Source organism: Larimichthys crocea, chromosome X, assembly GCF_000972845.2.
Source record: "Larimichthys crocea isolate SSNF chromosome X, L_crocea_2.0, whole genome shotgun sequence".
Classification (NCBI taxonomy): domain Eukaryota; kingdom Metazoa; phylum Chordata; class Actinopteri; family Sciaenidae; genus Larimichthys; species Larimichthys crocea.
In genome coordinates, this window is record NC_040020.1 from 17,474,795 (window position 1) to 17,496,372 (window position 21,578).

The 21,578-nt window shown below is 39.6% G+C and overlaps 1 protein-coding gene across 2 annotated transcripts; it reads right to left on the minus strand.

Annotated features, from left to right (window-relative positions):
• Window positions 1-384: 384 nt before the first annotated feature.
• ca8 (carbonic anhydrase VIII) lies at window positions 385-17,119 on the minus strand. 2 transcript variants are annotated; one of them, XM_010749231.3, is made up of 8 exons: window positions 16,688-17,118; window positions 10,439-10,630; window positions 10,098-10,222; window positions 8,404-8,499; window positions 4,882-4,944; window positions 4,741-4,789; window positions 3,788-3,900; window positions 385-584 (listed from the first exon to the last, which is right to left on the minus strand). In XM_010749231.3, exons 1-8 carry the CDS (start codon window positions 16,758-16,760, stop codon window positions 450-452), a joined length of 846 nt encoding a protein of 281 aa, XP_010747533.1. In that variant the 5' UTR covers window positions 16,761-17,118; the 3' UTR covers window positions 385-449. The 2 variants fall into 2 exon arrangements, with proteins under 2 accessions (XP_010747533.1, XP_019122268.1); XM_019266723.1 differs by having other exon boundaries at window positions 397-584; window positions 10,439-10,624; window positions 16,688-17,119.
• Between the last annotated feature and the right edge of the window lie 4,459 nt (window positions 17,120-21,578).

The window sequence follows — 21,578 nt, forward strand, 5'->3', positions numbered from 1 at the left end:
CACACTCAATAATAATAAGAATAAGCCCGAGAGGTTTTAAAGAGTGTGCTCTTTCAGGCACACTCAATAATAATAAGAATAAGCCCGAGAGGTTTTAAAGAGTGTGCTCTTTCAGGCACACTCAATAAACATCATGGTCTGTGTAAGAAGACTTTAAACTGGAGATTAAGGCCATAAACTCATGAGAAAACTGTTTACTGAGGTCATAAATGAAGTGAAAAGTAGGCTAATTTCTCCATTAGACTCAATACAATGAGACCTTATTGTTTCAGCCAGATGATCTGCCCCTGCTGGCCATTAGAAAGACACTTCCTGGTTGGCTTCACTTAACAAACCAAGCAGCTCCATCTAAAGTCTAAAACCGAGCAGAGCTCATTGTATCACTCTTACCTTCTGTACTTGTATCTGTAGGTCCCATAGTTTTTCTGAGTTGGCAGTGGAAGTGAGAGTCACTGGAAGGCGGCCCGAACAGTCCGGTCACTGAGCGGCTGGGTGGGACGGAAGTTGTCCCCCAACAACCCATCATTCCCTTCTAGCAGCTCCGCTCCTTTCACATGTGACCTCAGCCTACGAAACTCTTCAATCTGCACGCACAGAGGAGGAACGGTTTAATTTTAGAGGCTGAACTAGGTCACAGCTTCATATTTTAAGGCTCCACACATAAAACAGTTAAATACTGACAACCCTGAACAAATGACCACAGATAGATACATAGACACAGAGGTAGATAGTGTTGGTTGCATAACACAGTTTGCTTAAACTCATGGCTTTTGCCCTTTGGCTAGATACACAGCATAATTCAAGCACCCATTTAACTTTAAATATTTGCTGTACACTCAGGGCTTCATCTGTCGGACACTCTGATGATAAACCTTTCAGTGCTCGGGGAAATATTAGAAGAGCAGGACCCATGCGGAGTCCCTGATGACAAACAAAGACCCTGTAATGATATAATGATAGTGTGGGAATGAAACATGATCATCTCAAGACAGCTGGCAGGTTTCATAGCTGTGAAAACTCTGAAACACAGCATTTGTATAAAGAACGCCTGGCAGATGGGTGAACAAACACCCTTGTACTGTATTTGCCCAGCACTGTGCGGTTTCTGACTTATCTGGTCATCTACAAGATGGCAACATTGTTGTTTTCTTGCTCACTCCAAAAAGTTAACATCCAAAATCTGACATCCTGTTCATGTGTTAAAGTGGCCAGTGCAGATATTATCATTTTTACACACACACATGTAGTGCACATCGAGCTGGTTACAGCATCCAAAACAAACATGTAAGACGGTTCCTGTGCTGTCGGTCTATTGGCTTACAGAAGGAGGACTTACAGCCATGTCAAAGTGCAAAATGCGTAGGCATAGCAACTGTGCATATGTGTGTGTGTGCACAGTCTTGGTGTTTAAGCTGCCAATAGCCAGATGTTGGAGGTGTGTGTGTTCTGGGTAAGCAGACCTGCTGCTGCTTTAAAAACACTTTTGCCGTTGTTGGTGTTCATTCAGCAGTGGGAACTCCCCCACAGTATATGACACTGATGGTCAGCAGAGTGTATCGAGGAAGAGATAAGACCATAACCTTTAGGGGTTGAGACCAGTTCAAGACTAAGACCAGACAGCATATAGCCAACTTAGGTTACCCTTTCAAATATAAAATAGTATGTATACTTTGGCTTGGCTGAATACTTGTTGGTTAATATATAAAGGCCGATCACTGATCGTTGGCAGCTTTATCAGCCATAGGTTTCACAGTCCAAAAACTAGAACTAGTTCATATTTAATTCTCTTTTTTAATGACCCTAATAAAATCCTGAGTTTGTTGGAAGAACTTTGCAGCTGTTGGCTCATGGTCTTGTGGTTAAACCTTGACCTGAACTATCCTGTCCTCTCTTAAGTTTTCTGTGCCACACAGATGTTTGTTCTATAAAACAGACTGTAGAACAACTCTGAACTGTTTCTCAGCCGCTTTCACCCCCATTTCTTTTACTCTCTTCAGCGGTGCGCCAATGTCACTTCACCATAAAGTAAAGGTGAAACTTATGTTCCGTCTAAAGTGTAAAAATATCAGTTAATTATGAAAGTGTGGTGGGACAAGTTAGACATTATTAGGTGATTAATGGGAAACACTGCTGATATCCCAACAGCTGTGGTCTTGACCGGTATTGAAATAAAATCGAGAGTCCTCGTTGTGCCAGACAAGTGGTCTTGGACTAATCTCGAGACCAAGACCAGTCTCGAGTACTACAACACTGACTGCCTGTAATATTCAAGACAATGTAGTTATTTCTTTTTATGAAAGTAATGCCACTCTCCCAAAATTTCCCAGAAAGTCTTTAAACATCCTGAAGAAGTACAGCTGTGTGGACTATAATTCAGAGATTTTCACTGTGAAACATGCAAGTTCAATTTATATACTGTATATGGCTCCAGAGTGTACTCATTATAATAGTATATTAGAGACCAACAATTCCCACCATGAGCAAGCACGTGGTGACAGTGACAAGGAAACACTTCCTTAAAGGCAGGGCTGCTGAAAGGCACACATGAGGTATAGATATACAGTATTTAGAGCCAGTGTCACGGTGTGCACTTATTCTGTTCCTTTTCAGCATTCTATCCACATTAAAGCGGTGTTTTCACAAACCACAAAACCAACCTGACTTCTTAGAACCTCTGTTGTCTTTAAGTTCACATACTGTGTGTATTACTATAGCCCATCAGATAATGTGGTTGTCAGTGACATTTGTTTCCATTTCTGTACCACACAAGTACCAAAAATATATTTGATTTCAATGCAGCAGCAGGATTAGCTTTAGCTGATTAGCATTTAGGATGATCAAAGTATAATCCAGTGGAATCATATGTCAGTTCATTATACTGTATTTTCTGTTTGGTCAAAACTCAAGTAAAGACCTTCTTTCATTTCTTTTTTTAAAAGATAGTTTTTTTTTTTTTGGCCTTTTCAAGTTTATTGTATAGAGACAGCTGAAGAGTGACAGATTGGGAATGACATGCAGCAAAGGGCCGCAGGTCGGATCCGAACTCTGTACATGGCGTGGATGCTCTACCAACTGAGCTAAACAACACCCGCCTTCTTTCATTTCAATTTTAGCTTCTTGTCCTCTGTTCATCTGCTTCATGTTTCATCTTCTTTTTTCTGTTTTTATCATTTTTCTGGTCTAACATCGGGCCAAGGGACAAAATTACCCTTTTGACTAGCCCTGGCATCTTTACAGTGATGTTGACTAATGTGCGTGTCCCCATTGTGGCTGGAATGGTAGAATGATGCACATTGGTTTGGATGTAGTCTGAGGCGGGATGACAGCCAGAAGTCATTCTTTCTGTTAGCATTTCAAACGGTCAGCAGGCCAGAGGGCAGTGAGGATAAATGTCAGAGGATTACCTCGACAACCTGCTTGAAAAGAGCTACGAGTTAGGCAAAGGCTGAATTAAAGTTTAAATCTATTAAAAGCAATGTGACTCATTGATTGGCAGTGGGTGTAGAGGCTTCCTGTGCTGCAGTGAATGCCACAGAGCCTTGGGTTAGTGATCCAGGCTGGCATGAAAGCCACAAAAGATCCTGACATTGATTATATGTTGGATGGGATGAAGAAAAAGAGAGAGTGGAACTTAAACGATGACAATACAGCTGTCGACAGCCATAGCTATATTTTCCAGCGTAACTGACTGTATGAGTAAAAAAAAGAAGTTATTTGATTACTGACTTACTGTTGCTGTGGTTAGTATGAGCATCTATGCAGGTTTTGTTACATACATGTGCTTTACCTGTAACTGTGAGATGGTGAGAGGGTAGCGGTACAGGATCCAGGTCACACTTTCACTACAAGGTGGCGTGGTCAGAGATCCTTCATACACCCAGTAGTCTCTCAGTAAAGGATCTGAGGGCAGATTAAACATTTCATGTGAGATTCTCTGAAGTCAGAGAAGCAGCTTTTATTCCCTGACTGTACATCAAATCATAAATAATCCACTTTTCTGAAATAGTGAGACTGATCTTCATATTCACAGTGTGTAGAGTGGTCCAGGAATGTATCATTTTGTAGTATTGTCTTACAGGAGTTGGGTGTTTAAGGCACCCATGTTCTTGAAATAAGCCCCCTAACTAAGAATGGGTTCCTCTAGCAAGTTCTATTTGAAATCTGGTTCTAAGTTGTTAAAATATCTAGATTTTTTGAGCTCAGGAGCCAACAAAGACTGAACCTTTTTATTCAAGATCTCTCTTAGAAGAGAATGTCTCTTTCTTTCAGGCATCTGCAGTGAAAAAGTAACTGGTGACACATACAAACACGCATTAACTCAGTGACTGACTGAACATGGTGGACCACATTAAATGTTCAAAAGTGTAGATCCACTTCAGCAAAGTCAACCAAACAAATGCCAGATGCAAAAAGATAAAGTCTATATTTTTCTAGAGACCATCATGTTAAAGGAAGAACTTCTAATGAGTTGAGGAGGACTACCAAAGGTGTTACACAGTGACTAAGAGTTATAAAAGGCTTAATTCCCCACCATACAACAATTAACTGATTTAATAAACCCAACCATAACTTTTAACTCTATGACTAGTGATCGACATGAGAATGAATGGATTGATGGGAGGATGATAGTGACCCAGCAGGCTACCATCTTGAGTTAGCTATGGCAGGTTAACTCAGTCTGCAGTCCTTCTTCACAAGGATTCATGGATTGATTATGAATTTGTAATCAAACCTGCTCACCAGGTAACAGAGTGTTGGGGTTGAAGCAAGGGATTATCTTGTTCTTCCCCTGATGGAAAAAGCAGGACACAACAATAATTATTAATGTATTCAATTTGACAATGTGATTATTCATCTGACAGTCTGATCTCTTACTCTGACCTTGTACTGCAGGTCCTGTAGAACTTCAGTGATGGCCTTTAGACCCAGATGCTCCTTCCCGATCTGGTAAAAAAAAAACACACACACATTACAGGTTTCAGTGTGCATCAGTCAGTGTATCTTCTAAAGACGTCCAAATTGCTTTAAAAAGATTAGTTTAGAATTGCCATGTCCTTACAGGAAGTGCAAATTTAGCTGTCAAAAGCAGGACGTGTGAGGTTGACTGTGTTTAGACTGTGCCTTCAGGGGTTCAGGGCTATCTGGGGTGAGACCAGGAGAACGTGAACTTTTTTCACTGGGTGTGATTTCCTCAGCTGGTGTGACTCAGATCTCTCTCAAGTGAGGTTAGAAACCATTCCAGGATTTTAAGGGTTTTCCCAGCAGGGAAACCAAGGTCCGATTTAGTCTGAAAGTCATTTCATAGGAATGTAGCAAAAGGTTGTTTCCAACTTTTATCAAACACATGTTGGTTCAAGCTAACCAGGAATGAATCTGCTTACTGATTTAGGAAAAAACAGCACAGGAAAAACACCTTGAGGCAGCTGACGTGCTGAAGAGATCCGCACATGCAGATACTTTCAAATGTTTTACAATCACTTTATTAATTATGTTGTCAATCACACAATGTTAGTTCTGCTCCAAAATATTACAGCTTATTAGGTACACCTAGATAAAACTAATGAATAGAATAGAGTAGAGTAGATACTTTATTGATCCCTCAAGGGGGAAATTATTTTTTCACTCAAGTTTTTTCATGCATTTTTCCCAAAATACACACACACACACACACACACACACACACACACACACACACACACACACACACACACACCTCTCTCTCTCTCTCTCTCTCTCTCTCTCTCTCTCTCTCTCTCCATGTGGTCAAAATAATAGGAATATTGGAATAAGTGTCAAAAGAAGCCAGTTTGTTTTTTTGTTCACTACAGACATATTTCAGCATTGAAAACTGAACTGAAATATGATTGCATGCTCTTAGACTTTACACATACAGTATATTTGTATGGTATATTTTGAAAAAAGGTCCCTAGACAGTGATAGGTGGCAAAACATTTTTTTACATTTTTACATTTAAGTTTTATTTCTTCCATTGTCCACAATGCAACTTGTCAGAGATTATTAGGTGTGTTTTGTTAGTAGCAGACAATGATGAAGTCTGAGTTTTGTTTTTAAGCTCTCTCTGGAGCCACAAAAGACTTCATAACATTTCATAGAGACAAATCTATTACTGGAAAAACAATGCAGATTAAATTATATTAAAAATAATTGTTAGCTGTGAGCTGACAGCAAAATATATCCAATCAAAACCAGCTGATGCAGAAACTGTAGCACTGTACCTTTAATATGAGTCTTTCTGTTCTCCTACTAATCAGTTAAATCACAGACTCAATATAAAAGAGTCCTCCACCCTACCTCTGTCACCTTGAACCCATGTGATCCAATTTATGTTTGATGATTTTTTCATGGACATGCAAATATGAAGAGATGCTGCAGTCTAATACAACAGGCCTGCAATAAATCCTCCCTTCATGAAGGTAATAGAAGATGCTGGTGTTAAAATGACAGGTTATATATTCTAACTTTTTTCCTGTCAAACTAAATGAATTTGACATACAAATTCAACAAGTATTAAAGTAGTTTAATTTTAACCATATATATATATAGTCATGTCAGAAATTTGTTTTTATTTTTTTTTATTTCAGTTTTTTTTTCTGTCACTGTATCTCCATAACAGTGGAGTATGATGTGCTGGTTGCTAAGGAGGGGTCGCTGAGAAGCACTGTATGGTTTATTTAGTGGCTCAGGTAATGATTAGCTTAGCATATGATTTGCGTGCTAGTAAACTCAACATTCTTGTTAGCTTAACACATTCTCAGCTGGTTGGCTCAGGTGTTGTTAGCTGATGGTGTTACCTGGTGTTTACAGTCGTGCAATGCTGTATTGTTTGCAGTCGAGGATCATTTGTGAGCGTGAGTGAGTTTGTTTTTGTCGGTGTGCTGATCTGCATGCCCCCGGGCAAAACAATATGCTAGGGAGTTTGACATAGTTGCTAGGTGGTTGTTATGTGCTCAAGAGGGTTGTGTTGAGTGTGGGTGCAGGTAGAGATGGTGTGGTACTGGGCTGCAGGGATACACTGCTGAGCCTTGTGGGCTCATGCCACCTAAACACCATGAGAGAGAGCCCGCCTGATCACCTCTTACACACTGTGTGTGTGTAAGAGTGCAGGTCTACAGGATCTCTCACGTGCTTTTTTTTAGGTCAAGGGATGATGAATAAACTCATAGAAGATGGGGTTGCTAATTAGTGGCTATTAGTGAGACTGACTAGTACAGCTAGTTACACACTGATGGTTGGCAGTCAGATGAAGTTATCTATCAAGCCAGTTGGGCCAGCTGTTGAAGTGTTGGGCTGAAACACTCAGTGAAGGTTGTGCACCACCTGACGATATCTGCTCCTGGACAAAGGTTACAGTTACCACAAGGTATCTGAAGAATTGGCACCCTAACAGATGTATATCACGAGTAGATACAAGGTCAAGGTCGAGCTGCAGATGCTCTTTGACTGGCAGGATTTAGAGACAGCTTCAAGGTGCACTGCATAAGGGCTGGAAGTGACAAAAATAAATTGATTAAGATGAAAAGAAATCATGGAAATGGACATGAATTCAAAAGTGGAGTGATAAATTATCAAGTGATTTGACAAGTTTAAAGCCAATTTGGTTAAAACAGTCATGATATGATGATTTTCCCATCTTACATACAGCATTCACAACATGGAATTGTCATTTATCATTTAAGGAAAGTGGCGTCAAGGATAAAAGTAACAAAAAATGACTAATAATAATAAAAATGGACATGATTGATGAATGAATTTGTTTCATCGTACAGAAGAGAGTGTGGTTTCATCTAAACTGGGTGGTTGTTGGTCTTTTTAATGACATTTGGGCTGAAGCTACATAAATGTTTTGACGGTAAATGATGAAGCTGGAGGTAGATGTTGTAAATGATATATGGTCAACCCAAAGTCCAGATGATCAGAGCAACATTGTTTCAAATAAAATATCAATAAAGTTAATCAAATTGCTCATTTGACAATTGATAACTCTGTTGTTCAGTTCACATGCTGTACATACATTTCATCACTTCAAATCTTTGTTATCTCAAAATGACAAATTGCAATTTGTGTTTTGAAATGATGAATGTGAGTTGGGGAGTGTCACCTCACAGGAGTTTTACATGTTATGCTGCATAAACTTTCCAGATTTTCCTGTCTCCTTAGCGATAACATCATGGCCTGTGTTTTTGCCTGTGCTTCAGGAAAAGCCTGTTTGTCTCACGTCTGCACTTCCTGTCACCACCACCCACCACTGACTCCCCCACCTCCACTGCACGTTCCCTTCGTGTTTTTACAATAAGAGATTCAGTCTCCAGTTGGTGTTTGCACATGAGTCCACGACCATTCTTTGGTATGCCAGCCTGCTGGTTCATGATGTGGATGTTTTACCTGCACAAAAAGAGCTATGATGAGGACTCCATTCCTCTTCCCGAGAGCGTCCTCCAAAGTGTTGAACAGTGTGCTGTTCCAGTGAATCAGATGGAGCTACAGACAGACAAAGAGACAACAGAACACAACCTGTGTTTGAGAGGCCATTGTTGTAAACAGGTGTATTGAACAGTGGTAAGTAAGGGAGTTAGAAAGCATCAGCTGGGGCTGACTGTGGGCTCTTAAGTCAAGTGAATGTACAAGAGTGTACGACTTTGACCCCGAAACAGACCAGATCACAGATCTGTACATGATAAGACTGAAAGCTATAAATATTATAAAATCTCTGTGATGTCAGCCTTGTTATTAATAGTTTCATCTGAGACTTCCCATTGAGCATTTATTGTGTGATTTACAAAAGGCCTTCAAATTGAAATACTCTTGAAATATGTAACCTTGACCCATAAAACATTCACTTTGTATGCCAGTTTTAAAGAATGAGGCTGGCTATTTTTTATTTTGGTCAACAAGTTCCATGAAAAGATGAAAACCAACAATCTAGCACTCAGTTTTAAACAACATGTGTTGTGTCTACTGAACTATAGAATTAAATATAAGTGGTTCACATAGTTACATTAAAAAAAAAAGACAAAATAATAATTATTTTTTTATTTATAGAATATGTGCTAATATTAGCTGGCATTAGACTCTATGAGCCTACTTTCATACCACACTGTAGTTAACTGATTAATGCGTCCTTTTCCTTTGAGAGGAAATAGTTCAATATTAGTCTTTTACACACTGACCCCATGAGTGAAGTGATGGAAAATGAAACAATGAGCAGATGCATGAGTTATCAGGTGGAGCAGCTCTGACATTTCTATTGTTTCAGTTTTGATCTTAAATTTCCATTAAATGTCAAACGCTATGTGTCAGAACGCAGAAGTCTGAGAGCGTGCTCCTGGGTTCACCATCAGGACCTTTCAAAAGATCAGTTCAACGTTCACTTCTGACAAAGAGTTAGATGAGAAGATTGATAGCATTGTCACGCGTGTGCTTTAGGTACAGAGCTGGATGCAGGCAGGCAGTGATTAGCCGGGCTTAGCATTAAGACTGGAGGTGAGGTGAAGAGACAGTCTTTTGTCAAATGTTACGAGGTCCTCCAGGAAGCCCTGACCAGGAGGTGGTCATGTCTCTTCAGCTGGGGCTAATCAGAGCAGGGTGACCGCACACCTAATCTTTATACACCAAAAACACTTCACACGCAGTCATACCCAAGGTGCGTCAGGCGCAGCAGTGACACCAAAGTTCAAAAGTACGCCTACAAGCTCCTCTATATATAGCCAGGAACAGTGACTTTTTGTTGACGGGTACCTCATCATCTTTTCAGATCCTCTTTCAGCCCATTGTTCTGAAGTTTACAGACAGACACACAGACTCATACAAACACAAAGATTTCAGTCCACCACTTCAGATGTCTGAGATAAAACCAACAAGCTGCAGTATTACTGCCAGGAGTCTAAACACATGAACAGTGTGTTTGGTTATCTCACAGAGGCTGTTGTTATGCTCTGAGAGTACACCCAACTCCATGGTCATGGCCTTATTTCAGAGTGTGTATGTGTATGTGTGTGTGTGTGTGTGTGTGTGTGTGTGTGTGTGTGTGTGTGTGTGTGTGTGTGTGTGTGTGTGTGTATGTGTAATTTGTATTATACCTCCATAGGGAAAGCCTTGAAGTTGACGGTGTGCTCTGATCCCCTCTGGTTCTCTTTGCCCCAGTGGAATCGAACCTCATGAAGCTCGTACTCGTGATCACTAGGCAACGGGCCCCCGGTAACCACTGGAAACAGCACAGGAAACCCGGAGCACACAGGAAGTATGTGACAGATTAAAGCGGTCAGAGAAAGTGAAAGTCCCACTTCTAGTGGGACAAATTGATTTCACAAATAACAATGAAATGTCTCACTCATTCCCAGATTGTTAAATATGTCTCTAGTATGGCTGACCCCACCTTGAGTAGAGAGTACTGACTGTGTCCACGTCTCCAGGTACTCACCTGACTTGGACTTGAGGATTATGCGGACAGTGTGTCCATCGTTGATGACCTCGCAGTCTCGACACACCACGTAGTTTGGTGATAAGCCGACATCCAGGAGGGACGGGTCGTACTGAGCCTCCCTGGAGTTTAAGTTAATGGGAGACTGGTACTCCCCGTTGGCTGCTGGGAAATGGAGTCCCCATTCTACACCTGAGTGAACAGAGGCACACACACACACACACACACACAAAACACATTACATGTAACACACTGTACATGGTGTCATGTAGCTGCTCTACAATCTGTGTGTATAAAATTCATACCCTACCCTTAACCAAAATGATCTAACATAACCGTACAGTAACTACGAGACACTGACCTTTATATTCATGTTTGTACAGATAAAATATGGAAAACATAGTCTACTAATAATCACAGTCCAAAATATCCCATTTAGTCATCTTGTAAGCCATGCAAGCTGTTGTGGAGGAAATAATGGTAAATGGACTGTAGCACTCTTCTGACCACTCAAGTTGCTTTTATATCTCATTCACCCATTTACACACTGACAGCAACTGCTCATCAGCTTTTAGGAGCTAATCATTCATACATATTAACACGCTGATGGTGCAGCATTGGATCAATTTGCGGATCAGTATCTGGCCCAAGGACACTTCGACATGGAGGAGCCGGGGATCACGCCACCAGTCATATTCAGGTTCTTTCCCTAAATGGAGTAAAAATACTCTGTGACAAATAAAACTCTGCGTTGACAACATTACATAAGCGAAGGTACATGAGTATTATCAGAAAAATGTCAACAGTAAAAATGGTCAATGTTGAGTGTTTACGAGCATATATGTAGAATATCTACTTATATAATGTACATTTACTATTATATCATTAGATTATATATTTATGCAGTAATGTTTAAGCAGCAAGTGAGTCAAACTCATTTGTACAGCGCTTTTCACAGACAAAATCACAAATTGCTTTAAGGGCAACATAGTGTATACAAGAAAGAATATATTACAATATATAATCATATGATTATAAAACACAATAAAAATGGATGATGAATGTTGAGATGTAGACCTAGTGCATGTTAAACATGTTTGTCTCTGTCTGCCCTGTAAGGATCTGGGCAGATTATTATTATTAAGTTTTAGTGCTCATCATGATCACCACAGGTCTTGAGGTACAGACAGCAACTTTACCTGAACCGAGAGAGCTGGTGTGGAAGTGGAGCTGGTTTTAAACTAATACAGAGCTACAACTATGTTCATAGGAAAATATGGAGAAATACCAAGCTGACACCATTAAATAATTAGGATATTTGCATGAAAAACGAGAGATAACAGATCAAAGATAATCACATTCACTGCAGTAGACGGTAAAGTCTCCAATATAAGTTCCAGCAGGTTAAAACAGGTGTAATGCAGGTGCTAAGCGCTCTTAAACAAACAGACACACCTCAGTGGAAAACAATAACACAGGAAGACAGACACAACAGGACAGTCTACCACACCCGTAAACTGACGTTAATGTAGAATCCAAAAAGCCGGGCCAGGGTCCACCTCAGAGGAATCCAGCTCGTGTATGGAGGGTTCTGTCTGTCACAGCATATCATCGCTGTGTGCTGAGTCTGTATTTACTTTAGGTGTGAAAATCTTTTCAATATTATGATCTCTTAATATGACCTTTGAATAATTCTTTCTGACTTTATATCCTAATATAGGCAGGTTAGTAAGTTTAATAACTGTGCATGCTGCATGAGCTGTATTCAGGGTTTTAAATTCTAATAGACCAAGTGTGTCCATGTTCAACTGTCCCGTGATTAAATAAAACTTTTTAATAGAAGACATTTGGACTAAAACGGGAAATGCACATGTATGATGATGACACTAAATTATTACTGTATAGCCAGAATTACCAATAGTATGTCCATGGACCTGTCTTCCATTACAGAAACAGTGACGGAGTTACACGGACATGCAAGATGTCTGTGTGTTGAACAGAGAAAGTTCGACTTTTTGGTGTTTTATGTCACGAGAGGAGAGAGCAGGTTGAACCAGTTAGCTTCAGTCAAACTAAACTAATAAAAAAAAGCTTCCAAAGTAAACTAACTAAGTCTCTCTGAAACTGCCTCAATTACTAACGTGTCACGTCAGCATGAAATTTTGTCACTAACACTTTCAAGAGGCAAGATAAGCGTGAAAAGCCGCTAACCTCACACTGAGTGTGAGACTGTGACACTTTGGTTACAGCTCGATAAACCACGATGTATTACTTTTTTATTTTATTTTGACATAAATGTTAAACACTCACATATGGTCTAAATTCAGTCAGACGTTTCGCAGTCGCTAACAAAGCTCGGCTAGATATTTCCACCAGCGTCCGGACTGTATAAGATAGTCTAAACATATCGCATGCACTACTATACTACTGTATTAAACACACACAGATGGAACTGATGTGGTTCCTCTAGTGTCTCTCTAAATAAGACATCAAATAAATGAAGTTTATTATCAGTGCTGCTAGTACTATAATTAACGTGTAGATCTGTGCCTTTCCTCCACTGTTCCACCTCTACTCTGCACTTAAGATGAACTGAAATGTAAAGTACACCTCTGTCTGTGCAGCTTGCATTAACAAAATATAGCTGGAATCAATAGCAAATCAAATTTTTGCTTGAATTTAGTGTGACACTGCTGAAAGCTGCTGAAAAAGTGGACTTTAAGGTTGTTTTTAAAAAGAAAAACAGTCAGTGCATTACCCTCAACCTCATTGCTATTTTCATCATCCTGTCAAGAAACACATTTATATCGAGGCCAGTTCCTGTGTGTGTGTGTGTGCGTGTGTGTGTGTGTGTGTATTACACATATTATGTTTCTAATATTATTATATACGGTGTTATATGATTTGCTGTTGTGTTATTCGATTTGCTATTGTGTTATTCGATTTGCTGTTGTGTTATATGATTTGCTGTTCTGTTATTTGATTTTCTGTTGTGTTATATGATTTGCTATTGTGTTTTTGAATTTTCTGTTGTGTTTTGCACTTCAGGGCCACCGTAATTATATCATTACACTACCTCTGCAATATTATTTATATCTTGCCACTTATCTTTGCATTATTATCTATATCATGCCACTTATTTTTGCAATATTATTTATATCATGCCACTTTTACCGTTAGTACTCATTCTTGCACATCTATACACTCTGTTGTTTGTCTGTTTGTTTATTGGTTTCTTATTTTACTGTACAGGCTGAAGATACTTTGGTCTGTTGTTGTTTTGCCTTTTCTATTTTTATTTTTATCCTCTTTTGTACACTGCTGTAACAAGAGAATTTTCCCACCGTGGTATAAATAAAGTATAATCTAATCTAGGAGACTTTTCTTTTAAAGAAACTTTAACCTTTTGTCTCTTTAGTTAAAATGAGGCTGCTATCCCCCTTTGCCTTTTCGTCTGCACCCCTCTATTCATCCCCTCCCTGCTCAGTGTCCAGTCTGTGAACAGGGTTTCTGCTGTGATTGTGACAATGAGAGGAGAGAGAGAGAGAGAGAGAGAGAGAGAGAGAGAGAGAGAGAGAGGAGGATAAAGTCTTAAGTGCTGAAAAACAAATTGAGGTTGCAGGTTGTGGTTGCAGAAAGGGGGTCAGCCTAACTAGGACAGATCTTACGCATGTATATCTGTATAGAAGAAGACATTGTGATATTGTATTATCTGAATTTCTGACCATAAACCATGAGGTGAAACTGTCTTTAGCAGAGTCACACTGTTGCTATCAGCTTACCCTCTCTCACCCTGGCAGAGTGAAGAGACACAGTGTAGAGAAAGTGATACTAGGTGACACCAAGGGAACACGCTGGTCTGGAGTCACTTCAGCTTTTTCGCTGACCACAATCACTGCAGCAGCAACAATGAGAACATTGTAAGATGTGCGGAGCCCAAAGAGATTTTAAAAGGAGGAAACGAACACATTTGGAGAGTATCGGGTTCAGGAAAGCCCAGCGTCCCTTCAGAAAGTGAGCAGAAAAGCTCTGCACACTCATTCAGTGCTCACCCCATAGCAATGAGGGGTGAGGAGGGGGGGACTCGTCACATTCCCTCTTTCCTCAGCAACTAAAGCCATGACAACAGTTCAGTGAGAGTAGTCAGGTTTTCACTGCAGCTACGACTCTCATGAAAGAGCTGTGTGTGTGCCTGTAGGCCTATAGAATGAGTTTTGCTTTGTGCTGGCTGACTACCTGACTCTCTGGTTGACTGACAGACTGTCAGCTCATCATTTGTCACCATGCTGTTAACATAACTGCATCACAGATTTAACCATGCGTGACCCAGCAAGCTTGTTTAGCCCGTTTAGAGTTATTTTTGTGACTCTAAAGCTGAAACATGATACATACTCCTACTACATAAAAATCTGTACAGCTTGTCATTTTACCCAAGTTAGAACTAAAATCTTTGACACCTCATTGGACCTCGTGTTTTCTCTTTTTTTGTATTGTGAAGGGATTACTGAAGAGATAAACATTAAACAGAATCTGCTCTTTTTGTGTCACTTTATACCTGGGAAAAACTCCCAGATGGCTCAGGATGAATATCTCTTTAAATCCTTTTGAGACATCAACCTGCAAAGGATAACTGAACTGTGTGGAGCTGATGACAACAACATGAACAATATCTGTCCTGTTGACTTGTCGGAGGTAACTACAGCCCCTCGACTAACGAGTGGACTAGTCTCTTCGGTCGTCCTGTATTGACTTAGTTGTGTTCAGGCACATGATTTTGTACAAAGTGCTTTTGTTTTGGTCACTCCAGAGATGCAAAACAAAGAAGAAGAAAGCAGCCAAGAGCTGCAGCATCTGCCTCTCACAGCTGTTTAATTATTCATCTGCACATCTTTGAGTAAAGCGCTACGGGAAGTGTTATGGAAGTGTGATATGGAAAACATTTTCTGTATTCTGCCAAAGATATTTGAAACATGTGTGCACAGGTTCAAGTTCAGGGTTAGGTTACTATGTCGCCTGTTGACTCGATGTTCATTTTGGGAAGTAATCCATTACAGTTGAATTGATATTTAAAAAATGAACAAAGAGAAGATTTAAAATCAGTGGCAGATTAAGGGAAAGGAAACAACTCAAACTCATGCAGATGACAGATTTACCTCGTCACCTGTTTATTGCCCGGCAGTGTATCTCAAAGATTTGACCTCATACACAACACATTTTATTTATTAATGCATTCATAGTTTTGCTCATAACCTTTGTTGGGCATGAAAGTAAAGTTCTTGTTTTTCCTGTAGTCCTTCAGTCAGATCCAGATCCAGATCCAGATCCATGTACAGATTGCAGCAAACACAAATGTGTTGTTGCTTGTTCATAGCAGATTGACTTCTGACTTCTGAGGATCTGTTTCCTGTTGCTGCAGGCTTGTTATTTTCTTCATAGATCATCTTTTGGAATAATGCTTAATTATTCTTTGCATTGCAGTTAATGCTTTTACCAGTAGAGTTCATCCTAATGAAGACCTTATATAGATATAACAACAGATGTGTCCTGCAGAAAGTCTTCAAATGTCTTAAAATGTTAACTATTCTGTCTGTCATGTCCATTCTCCATACATCCATACAGAATCCATACATGGATTCTAAAAACTTTCCACAGGACACAGCTCATATCTGCATGCCATACATTAGAGTCTGATTCATGCGTCCAAAGCGTCACATATCATTCAGTATACTCACAGAAAGAATTACAGTTCAGCATCACAGTGCATCCCTCCATGCTCAGAGAAGGCAGCAGCAGAAAGAAGACAGAGTGAAACGACACAAACTAAATGAAGTCAGTGCATCATAACTTCATGACAGTATGCTATATGAAGTTTACATGCTGTGTCTGTGTGTCAGTGAAAATCTTGGACAATCTGAAGTTTCTGCAAAGAAACCAGCTGCCTCTCCCTCTTTGCACTTCTAGAAAAGACTATACACAGTGGTGTTATGGGATTTGTAGGATCCAGGAAGATTTAAACCTCTGCTGCATCCATTTTCTTTTCTAATGACTTTAATTACTTTGTAGCTTTAAAAGTTTTCATGAGTAAAAATATTGATGCATTAGAGTCATCTGCAAGAGGGGACAGTAAAATTATAGTTTGAAAAAAACAACATGTGTCTCCACTCCACTTATAGAATTAAATAAAGTTTTGGATTCAGACTCTGGACCCTCAACATTTCTCAGCATCCCTCCACACTGTGATGACTTTACCTTCCTCATAGCCCCAGTCCAGCTCATCTTTCCCCGGGTTATAATCCGACTCCTCGTTGATGTTGTCAGCCATGGTATTTGTCAGTCAGCTCACTGTGGTGGAAACCAGTCTGTCCTCCCAGTAGACTCCCAGTCACACTGGTTTTGTATGTTGGACTTCAGTCAAACAAACTGAAGTCTCTCTGCAGTCTGTTGGACTGACTCCCAGCCGACAATCAACAACAACTCCCTCAGCTTCTCTTTCTTCTTAAAGTTTTTGTTCTTTTTTCTTTTCTTTAGGTTCTTCTTGTCTTTCTATCTTCCTGCCTGTTTCTATTCTCTCCGTCTTTCTCTCTCTTTCTCTCTTATGTCTTCTCACAGCTGCTAACTGATGTGTGTGGATCTCTCTGCCTCTCTGTATTTCTCTTTTCTTACTGTTGCTCCTCCTCTTCCCTCCTCTCTGTCTCTCTTTCTTTCTCTCTCTCTCTCTCTCTCTCTCTCTCTCTCTCTCTCTCTCTCACACACACACACACACACACACACACACACACACACACACACACACACACACACACACACACACACACACACTTTCTCTCTCTTTCTCTCTCTCTTTGCAGACTGCAGGTGTGCTCGCTCACCCTGGCATTCTCCCAGATAATCACGGATCAGTATCTCTTTCTCATCCACCATCCTCTCTTCATTCATTCTGTTGACTTGAAAATAAACTTTTAAAAAGTGTTTTATCTTTACTAAAGTTTTTTTTTTCCATTAAATTTTTCATGTTTCTCAGTTGCTCTCAGACTCGTATGCTATTTTCTGTCGACCTTTCTGCTGTTGTGGGTACCCTGGTGGTATTGTGTATGTGTGTGTGTCTGTGTGTGTGTTGGAATGCTGGCAGGAAGGTCATGCTGGTGTTTCTGTTGGAGGCCAGAGATATCCGCCCCTGGGTGAAGGAAACAGCAGTGGTTGAGAAAACATGCATGAAGGAGACAGTGAAAGGCCAAACTGTTCTCCAGCCTTGATGACTTCAAGATGGACAGAGTAAGAATAAAACACACCCACACTCAGGTTTGGCACAGGTTCTATTTCAGGGGTCAGATCCTGATGCACAAAGATGACTACATATCGTACTTTAGAGTTCTTTGAGTTTTTGAAGAATGTCCTTTGTTTAAAGTCTGTGTAACATAAGAATGAATATCTGTTCTGAGTTTGTCGGGCCAAAGAAGAAAGTGTTGTTAACCACCCAGCCAAATTTGAATGATTACAAATATCGACAAGTTTATGAAATTAGGTGTCAGTATCAGGTAAAACTAAGTATTCTCAGCTCCAGGACAGGACTGGAGGCTTGTCCGCTGAAGGTGCTGAAGCCACGCCCACTTGACAGAGCAGTCAAACAGCCATTTTGAAGCGACTGAAACGTGTCAGATTTCAGAAAAATGTCATGACTAACTTTGAAACACTCTGAGCGAGATGAATTCATCGCTTTCTCTCTGCTCAGGGTGGTCTCAGCGTGTCATCGAGCCACCCTAGATCTACATTTCAGTAATATGTCTTTTCACATGTTTTCAGCAGCTATTTTCCTACATATTTAATGTATTTTGAAAGGAATCTCAGAACTGACTTTACCCGGACTTTAAGGAACATTTATTGTACTTTAGCCAATCTTTAGTGTGATTACTGTATATCCTGTTTGTGCTTCATGTGATCCTGAGTCACATAAACACATTAATGAATTTAAAAGATGTCTAGACAAGATGTGTTCTCTTATTTGGGTTATTTGTGCAAAAAGTCATGAGCGATTAATACTTCATGGTCCCTATTGTCCCTCCTGTCTTAGTTTCTTTTTCTTAATCCATGTCCTCCAGGCTGTTGATGTTAATTGCCCCACATTCCTTATCAGGAAATTGTCATCAGAGCCATCTAAATGCAGACGAGCTCCCCTGTTTCCACACTGTGGATCTAAAAACAGTTCACACGTACAGGGACAGGAGGGCCTAATTTGAAAGATGGATGGTTTAATACAACGGATGGAGAAAGTTTGAGCTCAGGGGGTGCCAGCAGAGGGCAGACTCAGCCAACAGGTGACTACAAGACTCCTCAAGTCAAACAATTCAAAGTAAACTGACTGTGGGGAAAAAAGCTAAGTTATGTAAATGCAAAAAGTCCTCAAGCTCCCTGCAAGCATTTGAGGAAAGTTTGTTTTTCCAACGTGACTCTACTCAGCTCTAAGTGATGATGTGATGAGAGTGACAGAGTTACTTAAAAACTGAAATAAATGACAAAATGAATGCATTGCATCACTTGTTTCTGTACTTTTATTATTCAGCCTCACAGGTGTCTGTAAAAAAAAGCTTCCAAAGCAACACACCTCATCCTCACACATGTAGAAACAGAAAACTGGTTTAACACAGACAGTTGTACTCTCTGTCCAGCAGCAAACGTTAGTAACCTTAGTGATTACACTCAGCGGAACCAGTTCCACACGTCAAAACAAAACCAGGTGACTCCTCCATGTTTACCTGTGGCTAACGTTAGCAAGCCAGCTAACACTTCCCAGAGTGCTTTGTCCACCAGAGGCCGAGAGAGCAGACTGATCTGACTCTCTGACTCTCAGAGGTTACTTCAACTATTTGTGACTGTAAAAAGTCATCACATTACTGTGAATAGCTAATGTGTTATGAGCTGACGAGGCAAAATCATTTTCTATTTGAAATCAAGCTCACCACAAAAACACAATGTAGAGGTTAATACAAGGTCTGATCCTAGTTATGAGCACATGTCCGTCTGTACATTGAAAGAGTCACTTTAGTTTCCTTCTGTCTTTCTTGGCCATGAGGACTTTGTGCAGATCCTAATTCTGTATTAAAATGTATTTTCAGGTTCAGCTGATGTTGACATGACACAGAGTTGAACAAAGAGGACGATTAAATATGAGTTTTCTTTTTAGTGAGAACACATCCTCCACATCAAACATATGAGAAGACCCTGTTACTTTTACACAGATACAGAACAGATAGATCAGTCTTGTCCATCGAGAAGTTCTATGACACCACACCACACTTAAAAATGTCCTTTATGAAAGTCTTACCTAAATTAACTGTTAATAAGACAATCAGTCTTAAAGTCATAAATATACAATCTTTACTACTTTGTACTTCAACTGCCACATGACAATTCCCCTTAAAAGTAATATAGCTCCATCTTATCTTAAAAAAACCCACACAAGGGTGATCAATGATCAGTCAGTTATTCTTTAAATACTACTTTCTTAAACTCACCTTTACAGACAGCAGACTTTTCTATGAGCTACAACTTGTCTCTGGATATGAATTCTGCTTTTTCGACTTTTTGTCACCTTTAAACTCCTTGTAGGTCTGGTGTGTGTGCTGCAGGGTGTAGGTAAAGTTTTAGAGGGACTTGGGGAACCGATTTCTTCAACAATACTGTAAACATAATGAACACACACACACACACACACACACACACACACACACACACACACACACACACACACACACACACACACACAATCACACAGGATACCTATGTGCTGTATTTAGTGAATTCTTATTTAACATAGTTCCTCTTTCATTTGTTTTGTAGTCTGTGTTTTCTGTTGCACTGACAGTCAGTGTTGTATAATGGAGTCAACATTCATATTTTTTTTAATTGTTCTTATTATTGAGAAATAATTTCAATAACTTTGAGCATTTTAATTTAATATGGTACCAAATGTCCAGAGAGTGAAGATGAAAACTAACTCACTCATTTACACATTCACAGCACTGTCCATGTTAAACAAACCAATAAAAATAAAAACATGGCATTTCGTTTCAGTTTAGTTATGGCTGTTTTCTTCTGTCTGTTCATAAATGACTCACTTGACTTGGTTATATTGTTTTTCTTTGTTTATTTTTTCTTTTACTACCTACATTGTAATAACTCATAGTTGTACATTTGCTGCCATCAAGTGGCTGTTTGAGTTAAAGTCACTACAACAGTGACGTGGAAACAGGCAGCAGACACATGAGAACACGCCTGCTTCCTGCAAAACACCAATGATGCTTTGTTATAGATGATAGACTATGTATCCAGAAGTATACACACAAGTGGAATCAAACAGTCTGTCAGTTAATCATGCAGAAAACATTTATTTACTACTATTTTGATAATCAGGTTAATATTTGTGCAAATAGATCATGCTTTTCTTTTAATAATTAATGCATTTGTTAATGTTAGAGGTAATGAGGTTTGGACTATGGGTTGGACAAAACAAAGGTGAGGGTGTCACTTTGGCCTTCTGGGTAATTGTGAACACATTTCTCCCTATTTTCATCATTTTTACAAACCAAACAATTATTCATGGAGAAAATAATCAGCAGATGAATCCAAAATTTAAATGATCATTAGTCACAGTCTGATACAACACAGATCAAAATAAGCAGCAACAGTTGGATCCTGCTTTTATATTCGTGCATGAGTCAGAATCATCTATATATCTATATTATTCTGTATACATTTGGTATAATATATAATAGGAGAAGAGTCACAGGAGACATTTTACTTTAATACTTTAACAACATTTGACTGATTATACTCCCATGCGTTTACTGAAGTAACATTTTGAATGCAGGACTTTTACTTGTTTTTTTGGAACTTTTATTTAAGTGTAGGATCGGTTTACTTCCTCTTCTTCTATTGTCTGTCTCTGCTGATCCTTTGTTTTTCCTCTGTTAAAGGTTTTCTGGGAATTTTTCCTTATTTGAATTGAAGGTCTAAGAACAGGCAACAATAAGATATTTAAATGTGTGTCGTGCTTGGTATGGTCCTGTGCCATTTTGGTGTCTCCTGTCAGGGATGAGCAAGAAATACTTGTTGTATTGAGCGTCATAATAAACATCATTGTGTA